Source organism: Salvelinus namaycush, chromosome 25 (assembly GCF_016432855.1).
Source record: "Salvelinus namaycush isolate Seneca chromosome 25, SaNama_1.0, whole genome shotgun sequence".
Lineage (NCBI taxonomy): Eukaryota > Metazoa > Chordata > Actinopteri > Salmoniformes > Salmonidae > Salvelinus > Salvelinus namaycush.
The window spans coordinates 9,327,182-9,353,856 of NC_052331.1; the positions used below are offsets into that span (position 1 = coordinate 9,327,182).

General features: G+C 41.6%; 1 protein-coding gene across 4 annotated transcripts; it reads right to left on the minus strand.

Annotated features, from left to right (window-relative positions):
* Nucleotides 1–712: 712 nt before the first annotated feature.
* LOC120020193 lies at nt 713–21,467 on the minus strand. Of its 4 annotated transcripts, XM_038963687.1 has the most exons (9): nt 21,358–21,467; nt 20,366–20,562; nt 20,050–20,154; nt 19,704–19,799; nt 6,910–7,020; nt 6,344–6,467; nt 5,221–6,181; nt 4,390–4,460; nt 713–3,988 (listed from the first exon to the last, which is right to left on the minus strand). In XM_038963687.1, exons 1-9 carry the CDS (start codon nt 21,380–21,382, stop codon nt 1,530–1,532), a joined length of 4,149 nt encoding a protein of 1,382 aa, XP_038819615.1. In that variant the 5' UTR covers nt 21,383–21,467; the 3' UTR covers nt 713–1,529. The 4 variants fall into 4 exon arrangements, with proteins under 4 accessions (XP_038819615.1, XP_038819616.1, XP_038819617.1 ...); XM_038963688.1 differs by lacking the exons at nt 713–3,988; nt 4,390–4,460; nt 6,344–6,467 and having other exon boundaries at nt 6,097–6,181; XM_038963689.1 differs by lacking the exons at nt 713–3,988; nt 4,390–4,460; nt 5,221–6,181; nt 6,344–6,467; nt 6,910–7,020 and adding an exon at nt 9,808–10,077.
* Between the last annotated feature and the right edge of the window lie 5,208 nt (nt 21,468–26,675).

The following is a 26,675-nucleotide window of genomic DNA, read 5'->3' on the forward strand; positions in this document are numbered from 1 at the left end:
TTTAGCAGACGCTTTTATCCAGAGCGACGTACAGTTGTGAGTGCATACATTTTCAGATTTTTTTTCCCTTTTCATACTCGTCCCCTGTGGGTATTGAAGCCACAACCCTGGTGTTTCAAGCGCTATGCTCTACCCAACTGAGCCACACAAGACCATATATTGTATTAAGCCTTTTTTAAAGTTAAAATAAGCAAAATTATCTGCCAATGACATGAAATAATTTAGCTTGATAGAAAAAACGAAGAAAAAAATGTAAGTGAATTATCCTTCAATATATTATAGCTTGTTTTCGATTTCACTTCCTGCAGCGTAGCCACCACTGTAGCGACATTCAAATCTGTTTTTCATCCTTCCCCTAATACCTCTCGAATCAGGGACCGATTCAGTCCTCTCTGTACACTAGGTGACTGTATTCTCTGGTCAATCAATTATATTAATAAATCAATTTACTACCTGGGAGAAAAGAAAACCAGCAGCACAGCAGACCTTGAGGCCTGGATTTGAATACGTCTGTTCCACAGCTGACACTCACTCAGTTTCAGGTGAGTGCTCTCTTTTCACACTCTTTGCCTCGGTCTTCTCATTTCTGACACCACGTCCTCTTTTCTGTTTTCTCTTTCTGCCTCTTCTTTTCTGTCCTTGGGATCCCGTGGCCTCAGCCTGCAGTTTCCCTCTCTGTATACAATATATATGATAGTCATAAAAATGCACAGTCTGACTCAAAGCCATGCCTTTTCATATGTTTTCTTTAATGAATTTAAATGTATCACACCTATGTAAAACTTCAAAACAAGGTGGATAAACATGTAGATAATACTAGATAGATAATACTAGACGGCGTAGACACTTATCCAAAGTAACTTACAGTATACAGTGACATCACATGATATTAACGTGTTATAAAAGTGTTATAAAAGTGGATAATTAATGATACCGAGGGAGAGAAAGGGGAAAGATATAGTTGTCACATTTTTACATTAAGTAAAAACAAAAACAAACAAAAAAAGTAATGTCATTTCAGCCCAGTCCAAAGGCAACGCTGAGTTTGCACCCCAGGTGGGGACAGAACTCACTCTGTTACAATGGTGCCGTGACTCGAGATTACAAATCGGCTGTAGCAGACTAATAGGGAGTGAGTGTAGTGGATGTGGAACTAGCAGGCTGGAATTGGTAGCCGTCATGGGGTGATGTCACCCGCGCCGAGATCTCACGGCAACTATTTCTCATTGAGTAACAAGCTCCGTCTGTCAGCACGGTTGACTTCAGTGCCAAGGGTTGTGTAACAGAGAGAGGGTGAGATGGAACTCACTCGCTTACAGCAACATGTTGGTCCAATCTGGGCCCATATTCCTAACGCTTCTCAGAGTAGGAATGCTGATCCTCTTAGTTATTCTGATCTCAAAGGAAAAACTTATTCTAGATCCCTTCTACTCTGAGACACTTTGTGAATACAGCCCCAGGTTTAGGAGAGCTATGGCCATACAATACAATGAAATATAGGGAAAGTGGTAGGAAGTTGTTGCAGTCCATCATTTTCTTAAAACCTCAAATTGGAGTGCCTTTAGTATTGTCGTATCTATTGTTGATACCGGTATCACCTGTATCTCGTTCTTCACTTCTCCGCCTGTCTCTGATTGAGAATCCTGGAGAGAGCATGCCTCAGTGTGTGACACCTGCTCCTCTGTTAAGCATTCGGTTGAGTTTGGATCTTTGTCATTGGCCATCTCATTTCCCCCTGAATCATCCACAGACCTTCTGTCCTCCTCTGGGTCAACGTCCTTAACGGGTTGGTATTGACTGATCTCTGCCTGACTGTAGTCTTCATGGAGGGTATTCAAGTCAACATCCTTAACGGGTTGGTATTGACTGATCTCTGCCTGACTGTAGTCTTCATGGAGGGTATTCAAGTCAACATCCTTAACGGGTTGGTATTGACTGATCTCTGCCTGACTGTAGTCTTCATGGAGGCTATTCAAGTCAACATCCTTAATGGGTTGGTATTGACTGATCTCGTCACTGTAGTCTTCAGTGGTCATTATGGAGTCTTCATGGAGGCTATTCAGGTCAACATCCTTCATGGGTTGGTATTGACTGATCTCGTCACTGTAGTCTTCATCGAGGCTATTCAGGCTATTCAGGTTCACTTCACTACTTATGCTGTTATCGGATTGCTGCAAGTCATGAGAGAATTCTTCAAAGAACTCTTCAATGCTCTTCAAAGGCCTGGCTGTGTTGTTAGAGCTTGGTTGTTGGCACCTTGTCATGACTCCTGTTTCATTGACATTTTCCCTACATTTACCATCTGCTGAAGAAAGTAATTCATTCATCATTACATCAGAACATTTCTCCCTACAAAGTTTTTTTGTTTTTAGGTGCATCTTCAAATCAGTATGGGATATAAAAGTCCTTGGACACACCGGGCACTTGTATGGGCCATTGTTGTTGTGTTTTAACATGTGCCTTCGCATATCCAGCATTCGAGCAGTAGTTTTCCCACACACATGGCACTTTCTGGAACAGTCTTTTGTGTGTCCTCTCAGATCATCTGGGAGCTGGAAGGTGTCCCCACAGTAAGGACACTTGTACTCACCAGGGACAGATTTGAGGTGGAGCCCGGTAGTAATTACTTCATCAGAACATTTCTCCCTACAAGATCTTTTTGATCTCAGGTGCGATCTCAAATCAGCATTTGATATAAAAGTCTTTGGACACGCAGAGCACTTGTATGCTCCATTGTTGAAGTGAATTAGAAGGTGCCTTCGCAAACCCAGCATACGAGTAGTTATTTTCCCGCACACATGGCACTTTATGGAGCAGTCTTGCGTGTCTCCTTTCAGATCAGGTTTCTTGTCTCCTTTCAGATCAGGTTGTTTGTCTCCTTTCAGATCAGGTTGTTTGTCTCCTTTCAGATCAGGTTGTTTGTCTCCTTTCAGATCAGGTGGTTTGTCTCCTTTCAGATCAGGTTGTTTGTCTCCTTTCAGATCAGGTTGTTTGTCTCCTCCCAGATCAGGTTTCTTGTCTCCTTCCAGATCAGGTTTCTTGTCTCCTTTCAGATCAGGTTTCTTGTCTCCTTTCAGATCAGGTTTCTTGTCTCCTTCCAGATCAGGTTTCTTGTCTCCTTTCAGATCAGGTTTCTTGTCTCCTTTCAGATCAGGTTTCTTGTCTCCTTTCAGATCAGGTTTCTTGTCTCCTTTCAGATCAGGTTTTTTGTCTCCTTTCAGATCAAGTTTTTTGTCTCCTTTCAGATCAAGTTTTTTGTCTCTTTTTAGATCAGGTTTTTTGTCTCTTTTTAGATCAGTTTTTTTTTTCAGATCAGGTTTTTGCTGTACAGTTCTCCCACAGTAGTCATCACCATTTTCCTCATTATTATCCTTTTTGTTCATTTCCTCACAGCCATGCTTCTGGTGTTCCTCTAAGTCCTCACTGAATTCAAACTCTTGCCCACACTGGGTGCATTGATGTGACATCTGCTCAATGTGAGATCGCATGTGTCTTGTCAAGCCCAGTGTGTCAGTGAAAGTCTTGCCACAGAAAGAGCATGCTTTGACGCGTTGGCTTCTTTTGTGAGAGCTGTTGGATGGCTCAGGAGTTAGAGAGTCCTGAGGTACACTAACTGAGCGTTCTTTTCTGTTCTGCTCTTCTGCCATATGACCTCTGTGCTCCTCTGAACGAAAGCTTCTTTTGTGAGAGCTGTTGGATGGCTCAGGAGTTAGAGAGTCCTGAGGTACACTAACTGAGCATTCTTCTCTGTTCTGCCCTTCTGCCACATGACCTCTGTGCTCCTCTGAGCGAAAGCTTCTTTTGTGAGAGATGTTGGATGGCTCAAGAGTTTGAGAGTCCTGAGGTACACTCTCTGAGTGTTCTTCTCTGTTCTGCCCTTTGGCCATATGACCCCCGTGCTCCTCTGAGTGAAAGTGCTGTATGGGCTGTTGCAATTCCTCCTCCCTCTTATGAGATGATGGACAATGAGGAGAAGCACGGACCCCACCTAGTGTTGAAAAGAGAGAAGTGAGCAAGACATCTCCATATTGACATTAACTCAATCAAAGTCAAAGAGCACAAGTAAGACAGATCTGGTGCTTGATAAAAATAGAATAGACCACATTTGAACAAAGCTCAATAAAGTGAAGGGATACAGAACTTTCCTAAAATACAGAACAAGGTACTGCAGCCTTATAGATGCAGAGAAAGTGTTTACTGAACTCGCAATGGAATGATAAGCACTTAGCTATTCTCACAGCAGAATATCATGGACATTTAGGTCTAGTAACCACTTTCTTTGCATTTTTAAGCCTGTCATTTCTAGTTTCTTCTTCTTTATTCAGGAGTTGTGTATATCTAAGGAGCTTGACGTTCACTGCTCTACACTCACTAAGGAACTTTTCTTACCAGACTCATCGACAGTGGCCCCTTTATTGACAGTGGTCCAAAGTTCATTATCTGATGGTTCGGCATCTTCCCTGAGAAGAGTCCAAAATTAAAGTCAGTTATGATTTTCAATATTCGAGTTCATTGCCAAGGTCCTAACCAGCAAACTGAGAACATTCCCAGAACATAAGCTAGGGTTTTTTATATAACATTAGGTTAACATTCCAAAAACATTCAAATACTGTTTTTCATAACAGTTTTTGTTTGTTTGTTCAGAAAACGTTTTAAATGAAATATCCTTGGAATGTCCTAACATTCACTAAAATGTTGTGCACAAAATCTGTAACAACCACCACAGAACATTCCCCAAACGTTCTCCAGGTTATGTAATAACAAAATGTACCAGTAATGTTTTTCAGAACATAGTGCGGCAGCAAAATATATGAGCAACGTTCTGGGAACGTTCTTGCAACAGCAGGCGAATATTTTATACAAACATTGTATAATCATCAGTATAACTGGACAGTTTTTGTGTTATGAGAACATTTGTGGCAACCGAACAAATATTCTGGGAACTTTCATAGAACCACTTTTGGTTTGCTGGGTAGCCAATACTGTAGGGGCCTTCAAATCTGGGTTTTGAAGTCTGCACCACTGTTGGTTTTCATCCATCCCCTAATACCCCTCGAATCAGGGACCGATTCAGTCCTCTCTGTACACTAGGTGACTGTATTCTCTGGTCAATCAATTATATTAATAAATCAATTTACTACCTGGGAGACAAGAAAACCAGCAGCACTGCAGACCTTGAGGCCTGGATTTGAATACGTCTGTTCCACAGCTGACACTCACTCAGTTTCAGGTGACCGCTCTCTTTTCACACCCTTTGCTTCAGTCTTCTCATTTCTGACATCACGTCCTCTTCTCCATTTTTTCTTTCTACCTCTTCTTTTCTGTCCTTCTTTTCTGTCCGTTGCCTCAGCCTGCAGTTTCCTTCTCCGTATGATCAGCTTTAGCGAGGTCTTGGGTAATGACATATCGCTAATGTCAAGCGTATGTACTCCAACATTTTCAATCTTTAATCTTGTGATACCAGGTCCTATTTTCTGTCCTTTCTTTCTGCCTCTTTTCTTCGGTACTTGGGAACTCGTCGCCTCAGCCTGCACTATCCCTCTCTTTAGAGTCAGCGTTAGTGATGACTTGGGTAGCGGCATATCGCTCACGTCAAGTGTGTCTGTTTCAATCTTCTCGTTTGCAACACCCCGTCCTCGTCTCCGTTTTTTCTTTCTGCCTCTTCTTTTCGGTCCTGGGCGTCTTGTCACCTCAGCCTGAAGTCTCCCTCTCCTTAGAATCAGTGTTAGCAAGGACTTGGGTAATGGCATATTGCTAATGTCAAGCCTGTTCAAACGCAGTACAGGCTGACGGCGCAGACAGGCAGCTGTCAAGCGGCTGGTTTTCAGTCCGCTGCGTGTCTGAGGGCAGAAAACAGCTTCTTCTCTCCTCGTCTCTTTTATCGACTCTTTGTCGATTGTCTTGCGTTTAACCATTATATCAGTGGCGTCCTCTATAGTCTCGACCTCTACCTCCACAGAAGCAGAACCGGCTGGTGGCTTTACAGTCCAGACCCTACAATCTGCCATTCGGCAGTCCCAACTCATCTCTGGTTCATCACATGGGAAAGGGCTTTGATATCCCTGCATGGTGGGATAGGACTGTCTCTCTGGGCCAGCTTGGTAAGAGGCACTTTCTTCCTTCACAGAGGAAGGGGAAGACAGTGAAGAGAGGATGTAGTCACCACCAGTCGACCTTAGAGCTAGAAACAAGGAGAGCATCACGAGTAAACATCAGGAATAACTATTGAGATCAATGATAACTTTTTCCTTCATTTCCTGCATTTCCTCATTTCTACCCATAAATATAGAAATTCAGGCAAACAGGCAAGTCAATTATTTCCAAATCCTGTAACCCCACCTACCATTGGTGTCTAACTGTTTTCCATTTTTATGGTGATGGAGGAGTGCCTGTAATGGCTCAGGGTGAGCCACAGACTGCACACACTCCTCTAAGAGAGCAGGGGCAAGGTTGAGCCACGATGCAGTCTAAGAGGTGGAGAAAGTAAAAATGGCGTTTCAAGGTCTTGACTGGAATCAAAGGCACTTTGGGCCAAATAATTACTTGAGATCCGCATGCATACTAGGTATGGTGCGCAAGCACTCGATTCAAGGTTTGTATTTGATTGCTAATCATACATGTACAAATTCTATTAAGTAGCAGGTTACATTAAAACCACTGACAACATTTCAAACTCTAAGACGTGTTCATTATTTGTGGGATATATGTCAAGTGCAGTGAAAATGTTACACTTCGTTTTCAGTTGTATCAGAACAACCAGAAATTGTAGCGACCGATAGCATACCATAAACGTTTTGCATTCATCCCCCTTTCACGCTGACATGTAAGTACTTGAGTACTCAAACACAGAAATTATTTCAAATGCCCATCCGTAATGCATACCTCAAATGATGTACAGTAAAATAATACCTGTTTAATGTTTGGAGCAGGAAGCAGTTTCTCCAGTCTGGACAGGAACTCCCACACAAGAATCTGCAGTGTTGAGTCATACTTGGGGCCAAACTCCTCTGGAAAAACATTCTAAAATACAGGGCAAGCAGATGACAGTCAAAAGTACATACATCAATTATGTCTCTATAACACAAGCCTAGAAATATGGTTATTGGTTTGCTATTCATGGGGAAAAAAACGAGTTCCATTGAAATGAATGGCTCACTGGCACCAGATTGGAACCGGAAGCAATGAAATGCAATCATTTCACTTTTCCCCAGCATATTTTGACACTGGCCGTGTCCAAAATCTGTCTCGCCTACTACTTACTAAAACGATATACTGTGTACTAATCATACTACATGCTAATTAGAACGTACTCCTACGTAAAACCGAATGCAGTAAGCAACAAATATCAACATACCAGGCTTATTCATACTGAGAATACCTCATCTAATGTTCGATTGAGTTGATTCCTGCCGTTGGTTAATTTTGGTACCTTATCTTGATTATCTTCCTCAATCGTGTGCGGCAAATTCTACTAGACGAAAAGCCGCAATGAGTATGACATCCTGGTGTTTTAAAATATACTACATTTTTGAACACCTGACCCTAGGCAACAGTGACGAAGTTCTGGTTTCAATTGTGGACACGTCACGGCCTACATCACTACCTTATCCGCTTGAATAAAATAAAAAAGATGAACTAGCGAGATGGAGATCACAGAGGTTATTTTTAATGAGTGCATTTCGCAAGTGTAAATGCAATGTACTAAAAACACTTAGCAATGAGGCCTAGTGCACTCGCGATGGCCGATGCTTCATTTTGCACGCTTTGGATTTCAAAGCTATATCAGATATCTTGATGGTAAAACAGTGTGCTTTGAGCTCAATAATGATCGTTGAGAAATACAAAGTTATACCTACAGAAAGCTGACCATCCTCTCTTTAATATGGACAACTAGTTGTTTCCAAAGTCGTTTCTTACCCCCGTAATTGCATTTTGAAATGTTATACTCACGAGGGGCGGGGAGAGTGTGAGAACATTTCAGAACTCACTCATTACAGCAGCCGGCTGCAGCGAAACAGGAAGGCACAGCGGCAGGGCAGACAATTTTATTACAGGAATCATGTGGATAATGTAATTTACTGTTGATCAAATTCATGGTTTTATCCGCCTCAAAAATAGGACGTGTAGATTGAGGTGACCAGGTAGAATGTGAAGCTCGCACCAGTTTCCTTCCAAGTGCCAATGCCATTTAGCAAACTCCAGGGGACTCATTTATCAATATTACATCGTAACTATTCTAAAATAATACATACGGAAGGAATTTAGAATGTTCGTATGCATAGTGATTTATCAAACAATCCTACGAGCGTCATACACACACACAGGTGGTAGATCACCATTGTTTTCAGCCCCAGTGCTTGTGAACAGCCTTGCTATTTGCATTTTGAAATGCCCATAGTTAACCATATATGATGAAAATCATCCCTTTCTAGACCGTCGCGAATATACAACCCCGTACCATGAAATACAATGGCTCAACCACAAAAGGAAAATATTTTTGTTGTTGTTGATCCGAGACTGTAATAAAAGGTGCTAGTGTCAGAGGTTGAGTGCAACCAAAACATTTTACTTGGCTCGCTCAGTTGTGGCTTGACCAGTAAAAATACAAACACAGTGTGGGAGAAAGTAGGAATTGCAGTGAATGCTGCCTCTTCAGAATGCCCGTCAGTGGTGGAGATAAAGTAAAGTGGTTTGATCTTAAGTTAAATGCCAAAAAGGCACTAATAGTTCACAGACAGGACATTGGTGCAACTGGAGGGTGGCAGAGAACGTAAAAAGGTTCTACAGCTGCACCATCGAGAGCATCCTGACGGGTTGCATCAGTGCCTGGTATGGAAAATGCTCGGCCTCCGACCGCAAGGCCCTACAGCAAGTAGTGCGTATGGCCCAGATCATCACTGGGGCCAAGCTTCCTGCCATCCAGGACCTCTATACCAGGCGGTGTCAGAGGAAGGCCCTAAAATTTTCAAAGACTCCAGCCACCCTAGTCATAGACTGTTCTCTCTGCTACCGCACGGCAAGCTGTACCGGAGCGCCATGTCTAGGTCCAAGAGGCTTCTAAACAGCTTCTACCCCGAAGCCATAAGACTCCTGAACATCTAATCAAAATGGCTGCCCAGACTATTTGCATTGCCCCCCTCTTTTACGCTGCTGCTACTCTCTGTTTATTATCTATGCATAGTCACTTTAATAACTCTACCGACATGTACATATTACTCAATTACCTAGACTAACCGGTACCCCCGCACATTGACTCTGTACCGGTACCCCCTGTATATAGCCTCGCTATTGTTATTTTACTGCTGCTCTTTCATTATTTGTTACTTTTATTTCAAAAATGTTGTAGGTATTTTTCTTAAAACTGCATTGTTGGTTAAGGGCTTGTAAGTAAGCATTTCACTGTAAGGTCTACACCTGTTGTATTCAGCGCATGTGACAAATAAATGTTATTTGAGTGAGATGAGCCTCTCTCCTCTAGAACTAAGAATTGCCGGCATCATACGGCAGTGGTTCCCAACCTTTTTCGGTTACTGTACCTCCAACTGAATTCTGCTCTGCCCGGAGTACCCCTGAAGTACCCCTTCATGTGCATTTTACCAGTAGGCCTATGGTCTTATGAGTCTTCTCAAGTACCCCTGTGGATTGACCAAGTACCCCCAGGGCTCCTAGTACCACTGGTTAGAACCACTACTGTAAGGGATACTACTGGGGGGTGACAGTGACCCCCAGCCCGGTGTCTGACTCAAGGCCATCGCAAGTTCAGGTTGAAGGTAAGGATACAGCATATCAATTTCATTCAATTCATATTTATTTATCACGATATTGAAAACAAGTAGTTTTTTCGTTGTCCTGTGTTTAAAACAAATAATTGTAGGCTAATGATTCGGAACAAAACGAATCAAACAATAACACGACAAGTCATTAATACACACAAAAGAACGTCTATTGCGGATAGTGACTGGCAGAGATCCAGTCACCGTGCCACCCAGGGGAACTGGTGACAGTGCCAACCAGGGGAAGTCAACTCGTGCCAGTGCCACATCAAGTCGGGAGCCAACGGTACTGACTGACGCGGTCCTGAAAAAACAAGACGACATCAATAACTCCATCCTTGAAATAAACAATCAATTGAGAGAGGCATTAAATAACATAAATGATTCACTAAAGCAACAGGTCACATGTGCAAATCAAATGATCTAAACTACATTCACGTATGCGCCTTTTAAATAATTCCTTCGGCTACAAAACTCAATTTGTGCATCAGGCATAGGGTAGTCAGGTCGGTCCACCTGCTGTAGAGGGAGGCCAGGCTTGATGGACATATTTTGGAGAACACTGCAAGCCATTACAATATGGCAAAGCCTTTTCAGGTCAATATCGAGGCGGCAAGTAGCCTAGTGGATAGAGCGTTGGACTAGTAACCGAAAGGTAGCAAGATTGAATCCCTGACAAGGTAAAAATCTGTCGTTCTGCCCCTGAACAAGGCAGTTAACCCACTGTTCCTAGGCCATCATTGAAAATAAGAATTTGTTCTTAACTGACTTGCCTCTGTAAATAAAGGTAAAAAAAAAAATATATATATATATTGCAATGCGCCCCCAACAGAAGACAAGCACAGCCACAACCCTTGAGCATGCCAATTGTGTGCTCCGCCATGGACCTTCTAAGCGCATGGGCCGCGGTATAAGCCCTGTCCTGTGCCGTCATCAGTGGGGTAGGAAATTAACACCGCCAAATGAGGGTAGATTTTGTCTTTGGCGGTTAGAATGTATATTTCACCAGCCACGTTGGCGGGTGGTCACACAGAGCATTTGGGGAGAGTTTTATTATTTTTATCCAAAGCCCACATGTAGAAGGCTACTAAAGTGTGCTTTGGCTCTTGTTTCTTGGCCAGTTACATTGTTTTGTTCACATGCCAGGGTGTTTTTCAATGTTCATTTGCTGCAACTGTCTGCTGCTAGGAAGACATCTCGCAGTCTGAGAAAAAAAAAAAATCACAGACAAGCTGAGTGCCCAAGTTACCACAGTAGCAGCCTGTTCCTTAAGGGGCCAGTTGAACATTTTGGTCTCATCTAATGATTGTGCTTGATTGAGAATGGATCACTACCCAAACAAAAATATTCATTAACCTTTAGTCATTGTTCTCCTAGATTTATTTGTGTGCTTCTACATTTCTACTTAGGATCACATCATGTACTCCTTGTGAAAATGTCAGCGTAGAGCCCTGAACTATAATAATAAATAAGTCGTATCACTCAGCATTTTGTGGCAGGGGACTTTGTTGGTTCTTGATGTTCAGTTGTAGACGTTCTTGATGTTCTTGTTTTTATTATTGGATATAAATGATTTCTTTTAACATACATTGGTTAAAAGACGCAAGTCATAAAATGAAATGAAGCAAAATACCCCATTACTTCTTCCTAGTAGTACATGCATTGTCTTTGAAACATTAGAAAGTGTGCTCATCCATGTTTTTGTGATTTTGTTGGTGTAATTACGGAAAAACACATTTTGGTGGCTGGTAGATTTTTTTTAAATACCTGCCACAGTGGCTGGTGGACCAAAAAGTTAATTTCCCACCCTTGTCATCAGCCAGGGTTTTAACAGATAACTTCTGTCTCCTACATTTACATTTACATTTAAGTAATTTAGCAGACGCTCTTATCCAGAGCGACTTACATTTAACCTTTATTTAACTAGGCAAGTCAGTTAAGAACAAATTCTTATTTTCAATGACGGCCTAGGAACAGTGGGTTAACTGCCTTGTTCAGGGGCAGAACGACAGATTTGTACCTTGTCAGCTCGGGGATTTGAACTTGCAACCTTTCGGTTACTAGCCCAACGCTCTAACCACTAGGCTACCCTACCTCCTACAAAGAGAGAGAACCATTAGGACAAATCAAGTTGCTTTAGCAATGTCAAATATACTTCAAACGAGTAGGCAAACACTCACCAATAAGCCATCCATCCTCAACAGCTCCCTCCTGTAAGCGAAGGCCAACATTGCTGTTCTGCAGAACGAGCGAGTCGTGTGTTCCACCTGGCCACCACATTCAGTAGCGTCTTTTGAGCATCACATATGACATCCATTGAGCGGAAAACTTTTCTGTTCATAGTTGAACCCGTTTTGGGATGGTGCTTTTATCAAGACGTGGGTATCATCTATTGCTGTGATCGTATTTGAGAAACCGTTGATGGCAAACAAACCCCTCTTGACTTCAACCTTTTGTGCGACGGTGGTAACTGGATGCAACTGTAGCCCTTGCTGATGATTCAATCCAAAACAGCTGGCATGAATCGGCTCATCTAGGGTTGTGAGAGGCCAAACCAATGGCAAGCTCCAGCTGAAAAATGCTGTTTCCAAAAACCAGAGAGTGGATAGCACTTGGATGTGCACCGGAATGGCATGCGTTTTCTTTATTTACCTTTCTAAAGTAGGTATTAAATCTTGGCATAAATCCAATAATATTGGCTTTGGGAAATGATATCTTGGGAATTGATACCCGCCTAAAAACACATTTTCCAACAGAGCAAGATCAGCCATCTCCCATTCGATTTCCCATTATCTCAGTCTTTTATAGTATTTCAACAACGGTTTCACACATCCCTCTAATTTGACAATTTACTGTACTTTATATGGATTATTATCGTAAAACTGCGGTCAAATTATATTAAACAGAAATATATAGAGCACGCAGATTAGTTTCCCTGAGTTCGTATCTGACAGTTTGGCAGAAATTCTTTGGATGTGCAAACCCACAGTTTAATAAGCTTTCTGGGTGGCTGGTCTCAGACGATCCCGCAGGTGAAGAAGCCGGATGTGGAGTTCCTGGGATGGCGTGGTTATATGTGGTCTGCGGTTGTAAGGCCGGTTGAACGTACTGCCAAATTCTCTAAAATGACATTGGTAGATGACATAAAATGACATTGGTAGGCTTATGGTAGAGAAATTAACATTAAATTATCTGGCAACAGCTCTGGTGGACATTCATGCAGTCAGTATGTCAATTGCATGCTCCCTCAACTTGAGACACCTGTAGCATTGTGTTGTGACAAAACTGCACATTTTAGAGTTGCCTTTTGTCGCCAGCAGAAGGTACACCTGTGTAATGATCATGCTATTTACCCTGTAAGCAGACTATGGACAAGGTAAGGAAACCAATGTCACTATCCCTTTAATTGTTGCCCAAATAGTGGTAAATGAACCCATTGCCTGATTTATGAAGGTCAACACCCTCTTTTTGTTTGTGAGTTCTATGCCTTTCCCCATGGTGATGGATGACAAAGAGATTTTACCTGTTACCTAATTTTTATACCACAGTAAAACAGGGAGCCATGGAAGGCCACAACACAGTTCCCTAAGGTGAGATTAACTTTAAAAAGTAGAATGTTAATGCAGATTATATTTAGTTTGATTTTATTTAAAAGAATCTTTAGGGGTGCCAAAAATGTTGACACCTAACTTTTTGAAAAAACGAAATCTCTTTCTCTGAGCAATTGTATTAGAATAAAACAATATAATTTTCACCTGTTTCTGCATACAATATAGGTCTGTTTTTATATTATTTATTTTATACAGTTTTTCTGGCTCATCTTTCCTAATACAGGTGACTGTATTAGGAAAAGTCTGAGTTTGTAAGTCATAGGTCAACACATGGATTGCCATTTCGAAGGAAAGGCTTGGCTGAACATAAAAAGCGATAATTTTGAAAAAATTGTGATTTCCATTAACTAAGAATTGCCGGCATCATACGATGTTACACCCTCCATTATAGACGTTAAGAGTCTAAAATAGACATTCAAATCTCATAGATTTCTTGATCAAAATCTATCATAACATTTGTTGTCATTTGGAATGTTTTTAAAATGTCAGCAGAAGGCACAGTACTTTAAAATCGCATAATTATAGGTAGCCTGAATAGTATCCGCCTCATTTTCTAACGTTGCTATGGGCACAGCCAAACAAAAGAAGTGATGGATACGACTTCCGCTTGACTTCCCTAATGCAGTGCGCGGTGGCAAACTTGCTGTAGTAAATTATTCGAAGGAGTCAATTTATAGAGCATAAAAGTAAACAAGTGTAAGGATAAACTATAGGCTACATAGCCTAACTATAAAATGTTTGTGAGCATCCACACTAGAGGAAAGTTTACAGTTTATTGTTCTATAGTCCCGACACCTGTCGATCAACTGATCAACGCATCCTACTATTAATACAAGTGGTAACAAGACCATTCTGTGCTTTCAGGGTGTGTTTGTCATAGTGACAAATGCAAATAATAGGCTACTTTCAATGTACAGTGCATTCAGAAAGAATTCAGACCCCTTGACTTGTTCCACATTTTGATACGCTCCAGCCTTATTTTAAAATGGATTAAATACATTTTCCCTCAGCAATCTCCACACAATAATAACCCATAATGACAAAGCAGAAAACAGGTTTTTAGAAATTCCTTATTTACATAAGTAGTCAGACAATTTGCTATGAGACTCAAAATTGAGCTCAGGTGCATCCTGTTTCCATTGATCATCCTTGAGATGTTTCTACAACATGATTGGAGTCCACCTGTGGTAAATGCAATTGATTGGACATGATTTGAAAAGGCACACACCTGTCTATTTAAGGCCCCACAGTTGACAGTGCATGTCAGAGCAAAAACCAAGCCATGAGGTCGAAGGAATTGTCCGTAGAGCTCCGAGACAGGATTGTGTGCCAGAATACTCGTAAAAAATCCGTTTTTTTATTAAATACATTTTGCTTTGTCATTATGGGGTATTGTGTGTAGATTGATGAAGATTATTTTTATTTAATCTATTTTAGAATAAGGCTGTAACGTAACAAAATGTGGAAAAAGTCAAGGGGTCTGAATACTTTCCGAATGCACTGTATGTGTGCCTATACTGCCAATCCACTTTTCTGGAGACTAGATGAAGTCAGTATATTTTGGGGTCTTTCAATTGAAAGACACTCCAGGACTATTCACAGATTGTTTATCAACACTCTTCTCATCTTTTTATCTAAAAAAAAAAACTGTATGAGAAATGCATTTCAGCATATATTTTCCAAGAGAATCTTAGCTAACACACACAATTTTAAGATAAACAATTTAGTCGGTAAAAGTATGAAGAATACATCCCAGAACAAGCACACAATGTGGTGAATGCACAAGCTTCTGAAGCCAAGATATGATACAACAATATCCATTACATCCACATGTTACGGATATCATAAAGTCTTGTAGTCGAGTCACTAAACCTTGACTCCGAGTCCAAGTGCTCAAGTCTGAGTCAGTAGGTCTGAGTTTTGAAGCTTCTCTTCTATTTTTCTGTTACATATTTTACATTCTGCCACCCACTTTGCAACATCTGCTGAAAAACGTTTGAAAGCAAAACGAATGATTCGGGGTTCTTTAGATTTGGCTCGGATTTGGTCGAATAAATCCGCCCAGCAACAACTACTGGCGGGAAGATTTTCATGTGAGAATTAGAGTAATGCAAAGATTTTCCTCCCTGCCCAATGGTCATAATTGCCTGCAATATGCAATAGCCTATGAAACGAATAAGTAATTCAGGTTCACACACATTTTATTTGAACAATGTTGAATAGTTGTGTCAAATCAATAAGGATATTTTGAAGGGATGAATGGTCTCCATACGGAATTGGCTATTGCTCCTGTCAGATTGCAAATAATAATCTCATCAATAATTGTAACAGCTTCTCAGCTACGTTTTTGTAATCGCCCACTGATATGTGGATGTTTTGTTTTTTTTATTGCAGAGGGAAAACTAAAGGGAGACTTATCAGAAGAAACCTGGCTATGGGATGCAGGGGGGAAATTGAGAGGGTAGAGCGACATGACAAATTGAAATACTTTTTTATACTCTAGGAGAGAGACAAATAGCTAGACTGTTGTTTTACAATTAAACTCAATACTATTGTTTTCAATTTCGTAAAGCAGTTTGTGTTTCTTAACCAGGTGTGGCTACCCAATGAGCAAGGGCTACCCAATAAGCACTGGGTTCATTCCATCAGCCCCATTGTGACGAATGACGTTGTTTTGATAGCTACACTATATATACATAAGTATTAGTGGATTTGGCTATTTCAGCCACACCTATTGCTGACAGACGTATAAAATCGAGCACACAACCATGCAATCTCCATAGACAAACATTGGCTGTAGAATGGCTTTACTGAAGCACTCAGTGACTTTCAATGTGGCACAGTCATAGGATGCCACCTTTCCAACAAATCAGTTTGTCAAATTTTTTGCCCTGCTAGAGCTGCCCCGGTCAACTGTAAGTGCTGTTATTTTGAAGTGGAAATGTCTAGGAGCAATAACAGCTCAGCCACGAAGTGGTAGGCCACACAAGCTCACAGAACGGGACCGCCGATTGCTGAAGCGTGTTGAGCGTAAAAATCGTCTGTCCTCAGTTGCAACACTCACTACCGAGTTCCAAATTGCCTATGGAAGCAACATCAGCACTTAACTATTCATCAAGAACATCACAAAATGGGTTTCCATGGCCGAGAAGCCGCACACAAGCCAAAGATCACCATGCCCAATGCCAAGCGTCGGTTGGAGAAGTGTAAGGCTTTCTGCCATTGGACTCCGGAGCAGTAGAAACGCGTTCTCTGGAGTGATGAATCACACTTCACCATCTGGCAGTCAGATGGATGAATCTGGGTTTGGTGGATGCCAGGAGAACGCTACCTGCCCCAATGCATAGTGCCAACTGTAAAGTTTGGTGGAAATTGAATAATGGTCTGGGGCTCTTTTCATGGTTCAGGCAAGGTCTCTTAGTTCCTGTGAAGGGAAATCTTAATGTTACAGTATACAATGACATTCTAGACGATTCTGTGCTTCCAACTTTGTGGCAACAGTTTGGGGAAGGCCCTTTCCTGTTTCAGCATGACAATGCCCCTGTGCACAAAACGAGGTCCAAACAGATATGGTTTATCGAGATCGGTGTGGAAGAACTTGACTGGCCTGCACATAGCCCTGACCTCAACCCCAAAAAACACCTTTGGGATGAATTGGAATACCGACTGCGAGCCAGGCCTAAACGCCCAACATCAGTGTCCGACCTTTTGTGGCTGAGTGGAAGCAAATCCCTGCAGCAATGTTCCAACATCAAGTGGAAAGCCTTCCCGGAAGAGTGGAAGCTGTTATAGCAGCAAAAGGGGGGACCTACTTCATATTAATGCCCATGATTTTGCAATGAGATGTTTGACGAGCAGTTGTCCACATAGCTTTGGTCATGTCAGGCTCTACGTGGCTTGGCAAGTGTCAACTATGAGTAGCTACCACAAGAGATTGGACTTCTGTTAACGTTACGTCCTTGTTAACAATGGACCCTGTGTGAATTGGGTATCCCATGATCATACTACCAAATTCACACGAGGTCCATGGTGACAAACGACTAAAAGAAGCTATTTAGCTGTTATGGAAAACTGTTTGTCAACAACTGGAAAATAACGAGCTACTTCATGGGCAAAGTACACTGTGTACCGGTTTCATAGCTAGCTAGTTACTTCCCTCATTGTAACGTTAAAGGGTAGGTAGCGTGAGTTTTTACTAGGGGTGTGCCGAACTTGTCATACTCGTGATCATAATCATCCGTTTTTACAGTGCCTTCGGAAAGAATTCAGACCCCTCGACTTCCCCCCCAAAAATTACATTATTCTAAAATGGATTACATTTGTTAAATGACCTCAATCTACACACAATACCCAATAATGACAAACCAAAAACAGGTTTAGAAAAATGAAATAAAAAATACCTTATTTAAATAATTATCCAGACCCTTTGCTATGAGACTTGAAATTGAGCTCAGGTGCATCCTGTTTCGCTATTGGATTAGCTAACTCTCCCTCGACTGGTGAAACGGCCTCTCCCTCTGAAGGCCTCTCCTTGGCTCTTCTTTAACTTGGTAGCTAACTCAGTCGTCAATTGAGAAGTCTCCTCTCTCTACTTTTTACCTGCTGGCTTTTTTGTTGTTGTTGTGTTCTGTGGGTCCCTGCCTGTGCTAGACTAGTTGTTCTCTGGCTTACTACTTAGCTATGTCGACCGTGGTGGTTGGTTAGCTAGGCTAGTTAGCTGGTTAGGCTAGCTAGCAGGCTAAAATAAACTTCAGCTGGCTGGCTTGCTGGCTAAGAAAACTGCATATACCGGTAACATTATTTGATAACTGGTTAGATTTTATTTTTTATTTATTTAACTAGGCAAGTCAGTTAAGAACAAATCCTTATTTTACAATGACGCCTACCCCGGCCAGACCCTCCCCTAACCCGGACGACGCTGGGCCAATTTTGCGCCGCCCTATGGGACCCCCGATCGCGGCAGGTTGTGATACAGCCCGGGATCGAACCAGGGTCTGTAGTGACGCCTCTGGCACTGAGATGCAGTGTCTTAGAGCGCTGCATTTCGCAAACTTTGGTTTACTTTAATGAAGGTGTAAGCTAGGTGTTGATTGCAACTTGGCTGACTCACGCAGTGCTAACGTTAGCAGGTTCGTAGGACTAATGATAGCAGGCTACTTGGCTAGCAACCTTAAGCTGATTTGTATCAAACTGCATTGGGACTTTTGATGCGTATACTAATGCAAATCCAAATGTTACATGTTGTTACATTTATGCTACCTACCCTTTAACATAAATCAAAACTCTCATGGTAGCTACCCTAAGTTGATGCTAATGTAGCCACGTAGAGCAACGTAGCTATCAAAACAAGTCCTTCGTCACTATGGGGCAACAATCGACCCCATGCATATTGGGTAGCCACACAGGAAAAATCAAATAGTAGGCTGGTGACTGGTGATTATGGGGAAGCAAGAGTCACTTGTGTGATGTGAAGCATATGATCGGAGGCGGAGCGGAGCCTGCCTGTCTGCCCACAGTCATCGCTTGCTTCGCTGCAGCTCACCAGCTGATGTAGGCTGTGTGTTCCGCACCCTTCCCACTGCCAGAGAACAGAACCCTCGCTGCTCTGCGCACCCAGTTTTCCTAATATTCTGCTTATCATAGTAGCCTATTCAGTTCAAGTGCAAATATAAGTCACGAGAAGGCGAGTCCACGTCACTAATGGTCGAGTCACAAGTCATGAAAATCTGGACTCAAGTACTACAACAATGTCAATTATAGACCATATAAAACCTTGATGAACGTTAGTTATACTGATTAAGTTTCAAGATCCGATGAAAGGTGCATGTTTTACAAAAACTTTTAACCTAAAAAAAACGTCATGAATGTAACTTTGCCTGTCCCATTCACCCCGCTATCTTTACAAGACTGTAGGAACATGCAAACAAAATTCAAGACACTTCAACTTGGTTTGGATTGTTTTTCATTAACATCTCATCTTTTGTAACTAATACTGGGAGACAGCTGTGAGTGGAAAAACAAGCTCAGTGAGCCCTGTCTAAAAACCATGAAATATGATTGTCTGAAAAGCCTTTGACTACTGTGTAATGGTCAGAATTCATGCAATTTCCTACTTAAAAACGTATCAAATAAAGCCTGAACTCCAACATATTGACTTCAAGGATAATTATGACATGGTTTCATTTGGAAATTAACTTTATTTGTGCATGCTCAAGATGAACTTTTACACGGAATCAACCTATAAATCGTACTATTTTCGCATACCCAAAATGCCTACTATTTAGAATGCAAGTATGGGTATTCGGACACAGCCACTGACCTGGAAGAAGAGTTCCCTCTCCTTTGGCTCCTCCATTAGGGTTTCAATCAGCTTCGTGAAGTTCGCCTCTGATGCTTCCACATTTGGATCCGAAACCTGCAGCAAGAATTCACAGTGGATAAATATAACTAACCATTGGTTAGCAACATAGGTTAATCCTTTACAATGTTCATCCATAATGCCATTTAGCAAATATACTTACAGCCTTACATACTGTATACTTAGTATTTTGAGGCGAATGTGGGAATAAAACCCACATTATAAGCACTGTGTTCCATGTTACAAGGACAACACTCCAACCAACTGAGCCATTAGAATCACGGTTCCTCCTCTGAGTAGTCCTCACCTCTCCCTTATGATTGGAGATACAGCTCCTCATCCTGTTCAGGTGTGGCTGAACGGTGTCAGGGCGACACAACTCATCATCACAGCGACATAACTCTAGGACCAGCTGTCAATAAAATGAGAATTGAGTATTCATGGCAACAGGTGTGTATGTGATCGTTGAGTTTAATGTTGAAGTAGGTTGAGGTCTCCCCGAGATACTTATCTAAGGTAAATCTTGCGTTTCCTTCAAAAAAGGTTCAGATTTGACGGTACACTGATCCTAGATCTGTGCCTAGCGGCAACTTCTACGTCTTTCCCTCGTCACCCCCACTCACCCGTGCTCTTAGTCCCATGAGAAGTTGGACCCTCTCTCTGTAACTCATCAGCTCAGGGACTATTTCCAACACGGTGGTGGCAAACTCCTCCAGCAGCCCATAGTCCATGATGTCTCTCCGCTCGATCACCTGCCACAGAGCAGCACACACCAGCCGCAGGGGCGGAACAAAAAGACGCAGAGACGACAGAGGAAGACCTAGAAGAGACGATTATGTGCATTCAAAGATAACATGAATGAAAAAGCAAGCTAGCTACTATAACTTGGGCAGTACTTTATATAATGCCCCAACCCTTTCTGCACTTGTTCACACCCCTTTCCAGCTCTTCTAGATACAGGCAGGTGTAAACAACAGTGCCATTCATGTCAGATATATAATGAGTAACAGTGGGAGGGAACACCTTTTGGAAATAAAACTGAGCCTTGATCAACGAGGAAGCCATAGAAATCCTATTAAATTATTAGAATTCCTAATTCTATGGAGAATTAGGAAGTTACAGTATTTACTACACACATTACTCTAGGCTACACACATTACACTAAAAAAACATTACTGTCTGAGTTGCACAACATTTCTAATGACTCATATTCTTGAGTTCTTATACTACTGCATGATGTTCTATCTGGATATGGGTATTTTACTAAATTGGTTATGGTTTAAACACGTTCCAAGGCTCAAGCCAGGGCCCAGCTTCAGGCTGAAGAAGTGGGGAAGGGCTATAGTTCTGACGTGCAAAACGACTTGCCAAAATCTATAACTGACCCTTACCTTAACCTTGACCCAACCAAATGTTTTACCAATTATCAAATTAAATATTTAAAGTCCGTATTGCCACTAAATAAACCATCTTTGTTATAGCCCTTTCCGCGAGACTACTGGCAAAGATGGTGGTTGGCTAGCTAGCTAGTAAGGTAGCTAGCTTGAAATTGTGGCAGCAATGCAGACTGCAACATGTCACCTATACAGTTAATTGCAATATATTAATAAATTACCCTGTTCCTCCCGGAGCGTTTGCATTTTGTGCTTTCGTAAACATTAGCTACACCAAAAACAGTAGATCTCTTCACAGATCTGTCCGTGAAAATCTTGTTTACAGCATCACACGGTGCATAGTACGACATTAAAAACGCCTGTTTTTCTCTACCATGTTATCATCTTCAACGTTACAAATGTTTAAGCTACACAGTTGTTATTTGTAATATGTACTATATAATGATACATTAAATTCTGCAACTGTGTTTATGCAGATAATCGTTTAAACAAATGGTTCAAACTGCAGGCAAAATTGTAGAAAGACAAATGGGGACCTTCCAAACACGTGATTTTTAAGTGCGGAAAATGTGATTTAAAAAGACGAGGGAAAACGTGAGTGAAGATTATTATTTTTTTACGGGTGGAAAATAACCAATTGTAGATGACGAGGAAAATCCGTAAAACAATTCAATCAATCAATCAAGTTTATTTTATATAGCCCTTCGTACATCAGCTAATATCTCGAAGTGCTGTACAGAAACCCAGCCTAAAACCCCAAACAGCTAGTAATGCAGGTGTAGAAGCACGGTGGCTAGGAAAAACTCCCTAGAAAGGCCAAAACCTAGGAAGAAACCTAGAGAGGAACCAGGCTATGAGGGGTGGCCAGTCCTCTTCTGGCTGTGCCGGGTGGAGATTATAACAGAACTATGCCAAGATGTTCAAAAATGTTCATAAGTGACAAGCATGGTCAAATAATAATCATGAATAATTTTCAGTTGGCTTTTCATAGCCGATCATTAAGAGTTGAAAAACAACAGGTCTGGGACAGGTGGCGGTTCCATAACCGCAGGCAGAACAGTTGAAACTGGAATAGCATTAAGGCCAGGCGGACTGGGGACAGCAAGGAGTCACCACGCCCGGTAGTCCCGACGTATGGTCCTAAGGCTCAGGTCCTCTGAGAGAGAGAGAGCATACCTAAATTCACATAAGACAGGAGAAACACTCCAAATATAACAGACTGACCCTGCCCCCCCGACACATAAACTACTGCAGCATAAATACTGGAGGCTGACACGGAACCCAAACCGCTGCGCACGTGCTCCATCGTGCATAAATTTATTTTGTCCCACTACACCAAACACGATCACGACACGCAGGTTAAAACATCAAAACAAACTCTGAACCAATTACATTAATTTGGGAACAGTCGAAAAGCATTAAACATTTATGGCAATTTAGCTAGTTATCTTGCACTTGCTAGCTAATTTGTCCTATTTAGCTAGCTTGCTGTTGCTAGCTAATTTGTCCTGGGATATAAACATTAAGTTGTTATTTTACCTGAAATGCACAAGGTCCTCTACTTTGACAATTAATCCAAACATAAAACGGTCAACCGAATCGTTTCTAGTCATCAACGAAACTTATATGGTGATTGGCATCTAAACTTTCATAGTATTACTACACCGACCGGCAACACAGTTCGTCTTTCAATCACCCACGTGGGTATAACCAATGAGGAGATGGCACGTGGGTACCTGCTTCTATAAACCAATGAGGAGATGGGAGAGGCAGGACTTGCAGCGCGATCTGCATCAGAAATAGAAAGGAGTTCTATTTTAGCCCTTGGCAACGCAGACGCTTGTGAGCAGTGTGGGTGCAATAATTGAATAACATAAATTTCTAAATTTATTTTGCAGCGCACGCGACGCGATCGGTGTGGTCAGCCTATGAGACAGGAGGGGTCGGGAGACACTGTGGCCCCATCCGACGATACCCCCGGACAGGGCCAAACAGGCAGGATATAACCCCACCCACTTTGCCAAAGCACAGCCCCCACACCACTAGAGGGATATCTTCAACCACCAACTTACAAACCTGAGACAAGGCCGAGAATAGCCCACAAAGATCTCCGCCACGGCACAACCCAAGGGGGGGCTCCAACCCGGACAGGAAGATCATGTCAGTGACTCAACCCACTCAAGTGACTCACCCCTCCTAGGGACGGCATGGAAGAGCACCAGTAAGCCAGTGACTCAGCCCCTGTAATAGGGTTAGAGGCAGAGAATCCCAGTGGAGAGAGGAGAACCGGCCAAGCAGAGACAGCAAGGGCGGTTCGTTGCTCCTGTGCCTTTCCGTTCACCTTCCCACTCCTGGGCCAGACTACACTCAATCATATGACCTACTGAAGAGATGAGTCTTCAATAAAGACTTAAAGGTTGAGACCGAGTCTGCGTCTCTCACATGGGTAGGCAGACCATTCCATAAAAATTGAGCTCTATAGGAGAAAGCCCTGCATCCAGCTGTTTGCTTATAAATTCTAGGGTCAGTAAGGAGCCCTGCGTCTTGTGACCGTAGCGTACGTGTAGGTATGTACGGCAGGGCCAAATCAGAAAGATAGGTAGGAGCAAGCCCATGTAATGCTTTGTAGGTTACCAGTAAAACCTTGAAATCAGCCCGTGCCTTAACAGGAAGCCAGTGTAGAGAGGCTAGCACTGGACTAATACGATTTAAAAAATTGGTTCTAGTCAAGATTCTAGCAGCTGTGTTTAGCACTAAATTAAGTTTATTTAGTGCTTTATCCGGGTAGCCGGAAAGTAGAGCATTGCAGTAGTCTAACCTAGAAGTGACAAAAGCATGGATTCATTTTTCTGCATCATTTTTGGACAGAAAGTTTCAGATTTTTGCAATGTTGCGTAGATGATGTTCTCTTGATAAATGCATTAATTGGACAATTTTCTTGTACTGCTAAGCATTCAAAATGTAATGAGTAATTTTGGGTGTCAGGGAAAATGTATGGATAATTTTCTTATTTTCTTTAGGAATGAAGTGAAGTAAAAGTTGTCAAAGATAAATAGTAAAGTACAGATACCCCAAAAAATGACAGACCATGGCCCAGATTAACAAAACACTTCTTAGGAAGTTCAAAATATATTGTTGAGGAATTGCACTTAAATTATCTTAACATTTAATGTTTTTCTTACGAACTTCTAAAATATCTTCTCACAAATTTCTTAACTATCTTAAGATTCACTAGGCAACCTACAGTTGAAGTCAGAAGTTTACATACACTTAGGTTGGAGTCATTAAAACTTGTTTTTCAACCACTCCACACATTTCTTGTTAACAAACTATAGTTTTGTGCATGGCACAAGTAATTTTTCCAACAATTGTTTACAGACAGCTTATTATTTCACATATAATTCACTGTATCACAATTCCAGTGGGTCAGAAGTTTTCATACACTAGGTTGACTGTGCCTTTAAACAGCTTGGAAAATTCCAGAAAGTGATGTCATGGCTGTAGAAGCTTCTGATAGGCTAATTGACATCATTTGAGTCAATTGGAGGTGTACCTGTGGATGTATTTCAAGGCCTACCTTCAAACTCAGTGCCTCTTTGCTTGACATCATGGGAAAATCAAAAGAAATCAGCCAAGACCTCAGAAAATAAATTATAGACCTCCACAAGTCTGGTTCATCCTTGGGAGCAATTTCCAAAAGCCTGAAGGTACCACGTTCATCTGTACAAACAATAGTACGCAAGTATAAACACCATGGGCCCACGCAGCCATCATACCGCTCAGGAAGGAGACGCGTTCTGTCTCCTAGAGATGAACGTAATTTTGTGCGAAAAGTGCAAATCAATCCCAGAACAACAGCAAAGGACCTTGTGAAGGTGCTGGAGGAAACAGGTACAAAAGTGTCTATATCCACAGTAAAACGAGTCCTATCTCAACATAACCTGAAAGGCCGCTCAGCAAGGAAGAAGCCACTGCTTCAAAACCGCCATAAAAAAGTCAGTCTACGGTTTGCAACTGCACATAGGGACAAAGATCGTACTTTTTGGAGAAATGTCCTCTGGTCTGATGAAACAAAAATAGAACTGTTTGCCCATAATGACCATCGTTATGTTTGGAGGAAAAAGGGGGAGGCTTGCAAGCCGAAGAACACCATCCCAACTGTGTAGCACGGGGGTGGCGGCATCATGTTGTGGGGTGCTTTGCTGCAGGAGGGACTGGTGCACTTCACAAAATAGATGGCATCATGAGGCAGAAAAATGATGTGGATATATTGAAGCAACATCTCAAGACATCAGTCAGCAAGTTAAAGCTTGGTCGCAAATGGGTCTTCCAAATGGACAATGACCCCAAGCATACTTCAAAAGTTGTGGCAAAATGGCTTAAGGACAACAAAATCAAGGTATTGGAGTGGCCATCACAAAGCCCTGACCTCAATCCTATAGAAAATTTGTGGGCAGAACTGAAAAGCATGTGTGAGCAAGGAAGCCAACAAACCTGTCTCAGTTACACCAGCTCTGTCAGGAGGAATGGGCCAAAATTCACCCAACTTACTGTGGGAAGCTTGTGGAAAGCTACCTGAAACATTTTTCCCAAGTTAAACAATTTGAAGGCAATGCTACCAAATGCTAATTGAGTGTATGTAAACTTCTGACCCGCTGGTAATGTGATGAAAGAAATAAAAGCTGAACTAGATCACTCTCCTATTATTCTGACATTTCACATTCTTAAAATTAAGTGATGATCCTAACTGACATAAAAGGGAATTTTTACTGGGATTAAATGTCAGGAATTGTGAAAAACTGAGTTTAAATGTATTTGGCTAAGGTGTATGTAAACTTCCGACTTCAACTGTATCCAGCTAGCAATGGCAATCATGTTGGCATATTTCATACTGAGACACGTTGGGTTTCAAATAATCAATACTTCATCTTTCAGATGAGGTTTGAGTGAATTAAACATTGCTTTCATTAACTTATTCTCCCACTGCCCTGAGTTTAAAGACAGGGGTTTAGCTATCTTGGAATTAAGAACAAATCCAATCATTTTATCTTCAAGAATTACATTTTTTAAGGAGAAACATAAATAACGCAAGAACATTTTCAATAACCTTTTTGAGGAATAGCACATTTGCTTTACTTTGTTCATAAGTCTATACTTAAGACATTTCTTCTTAAGGTTTTGTTAATCTGGGCCCAGAGACTTAGATATGCAGTTTTGCTAACTATTATTATTCCTGTAAGTATTAAATATCAAGGCGGGAATTTTTATAGCGCACAGGGCTGCAGGCCAGAAGGCCACCGTGGACAAGAGTAGGGGTGGAAAGATCTCCTTTTATAGTAAAATAATTGCATGAATCTAGCATTGTATTTGTAGGTCTGAAAAAAATCATGCAATTCTATGTAATTTTACACGTTAGCAGAATCTGTTTTTTAATACCACACAAATTACTGAAATTGCAGGCTAAGAATGGACAGAAATAGGTCTGTGTTTATCTTATCATATTTCTCCAATGCCAAATGCATGTGTCTTGTTTGCAACG

Excerpts from the sequence above, each read along its gene's own strand:
- LOC120020193 (XM_038963687.1), bottom strand. The coding sequence starts at position 21,382 with ATGCAAACGCTCCGGGAGGAACAGG. Across the intron at positions 20,155-20,365 it reads TCATGGGACTAAGAGCACGG|CTGGTCCTAGAGTTATGTCG; the intron begins GTGAGTGGGGGT and ends TTTTATTGACAG. Across the intron at positions 6,468-6,909 it reads CTGCTCCAAACATTAAACAG|ACTGCATCGTGGCTCAACCT; the intron begins GTATTATTTTAC and ends TCCACCTCTTAG.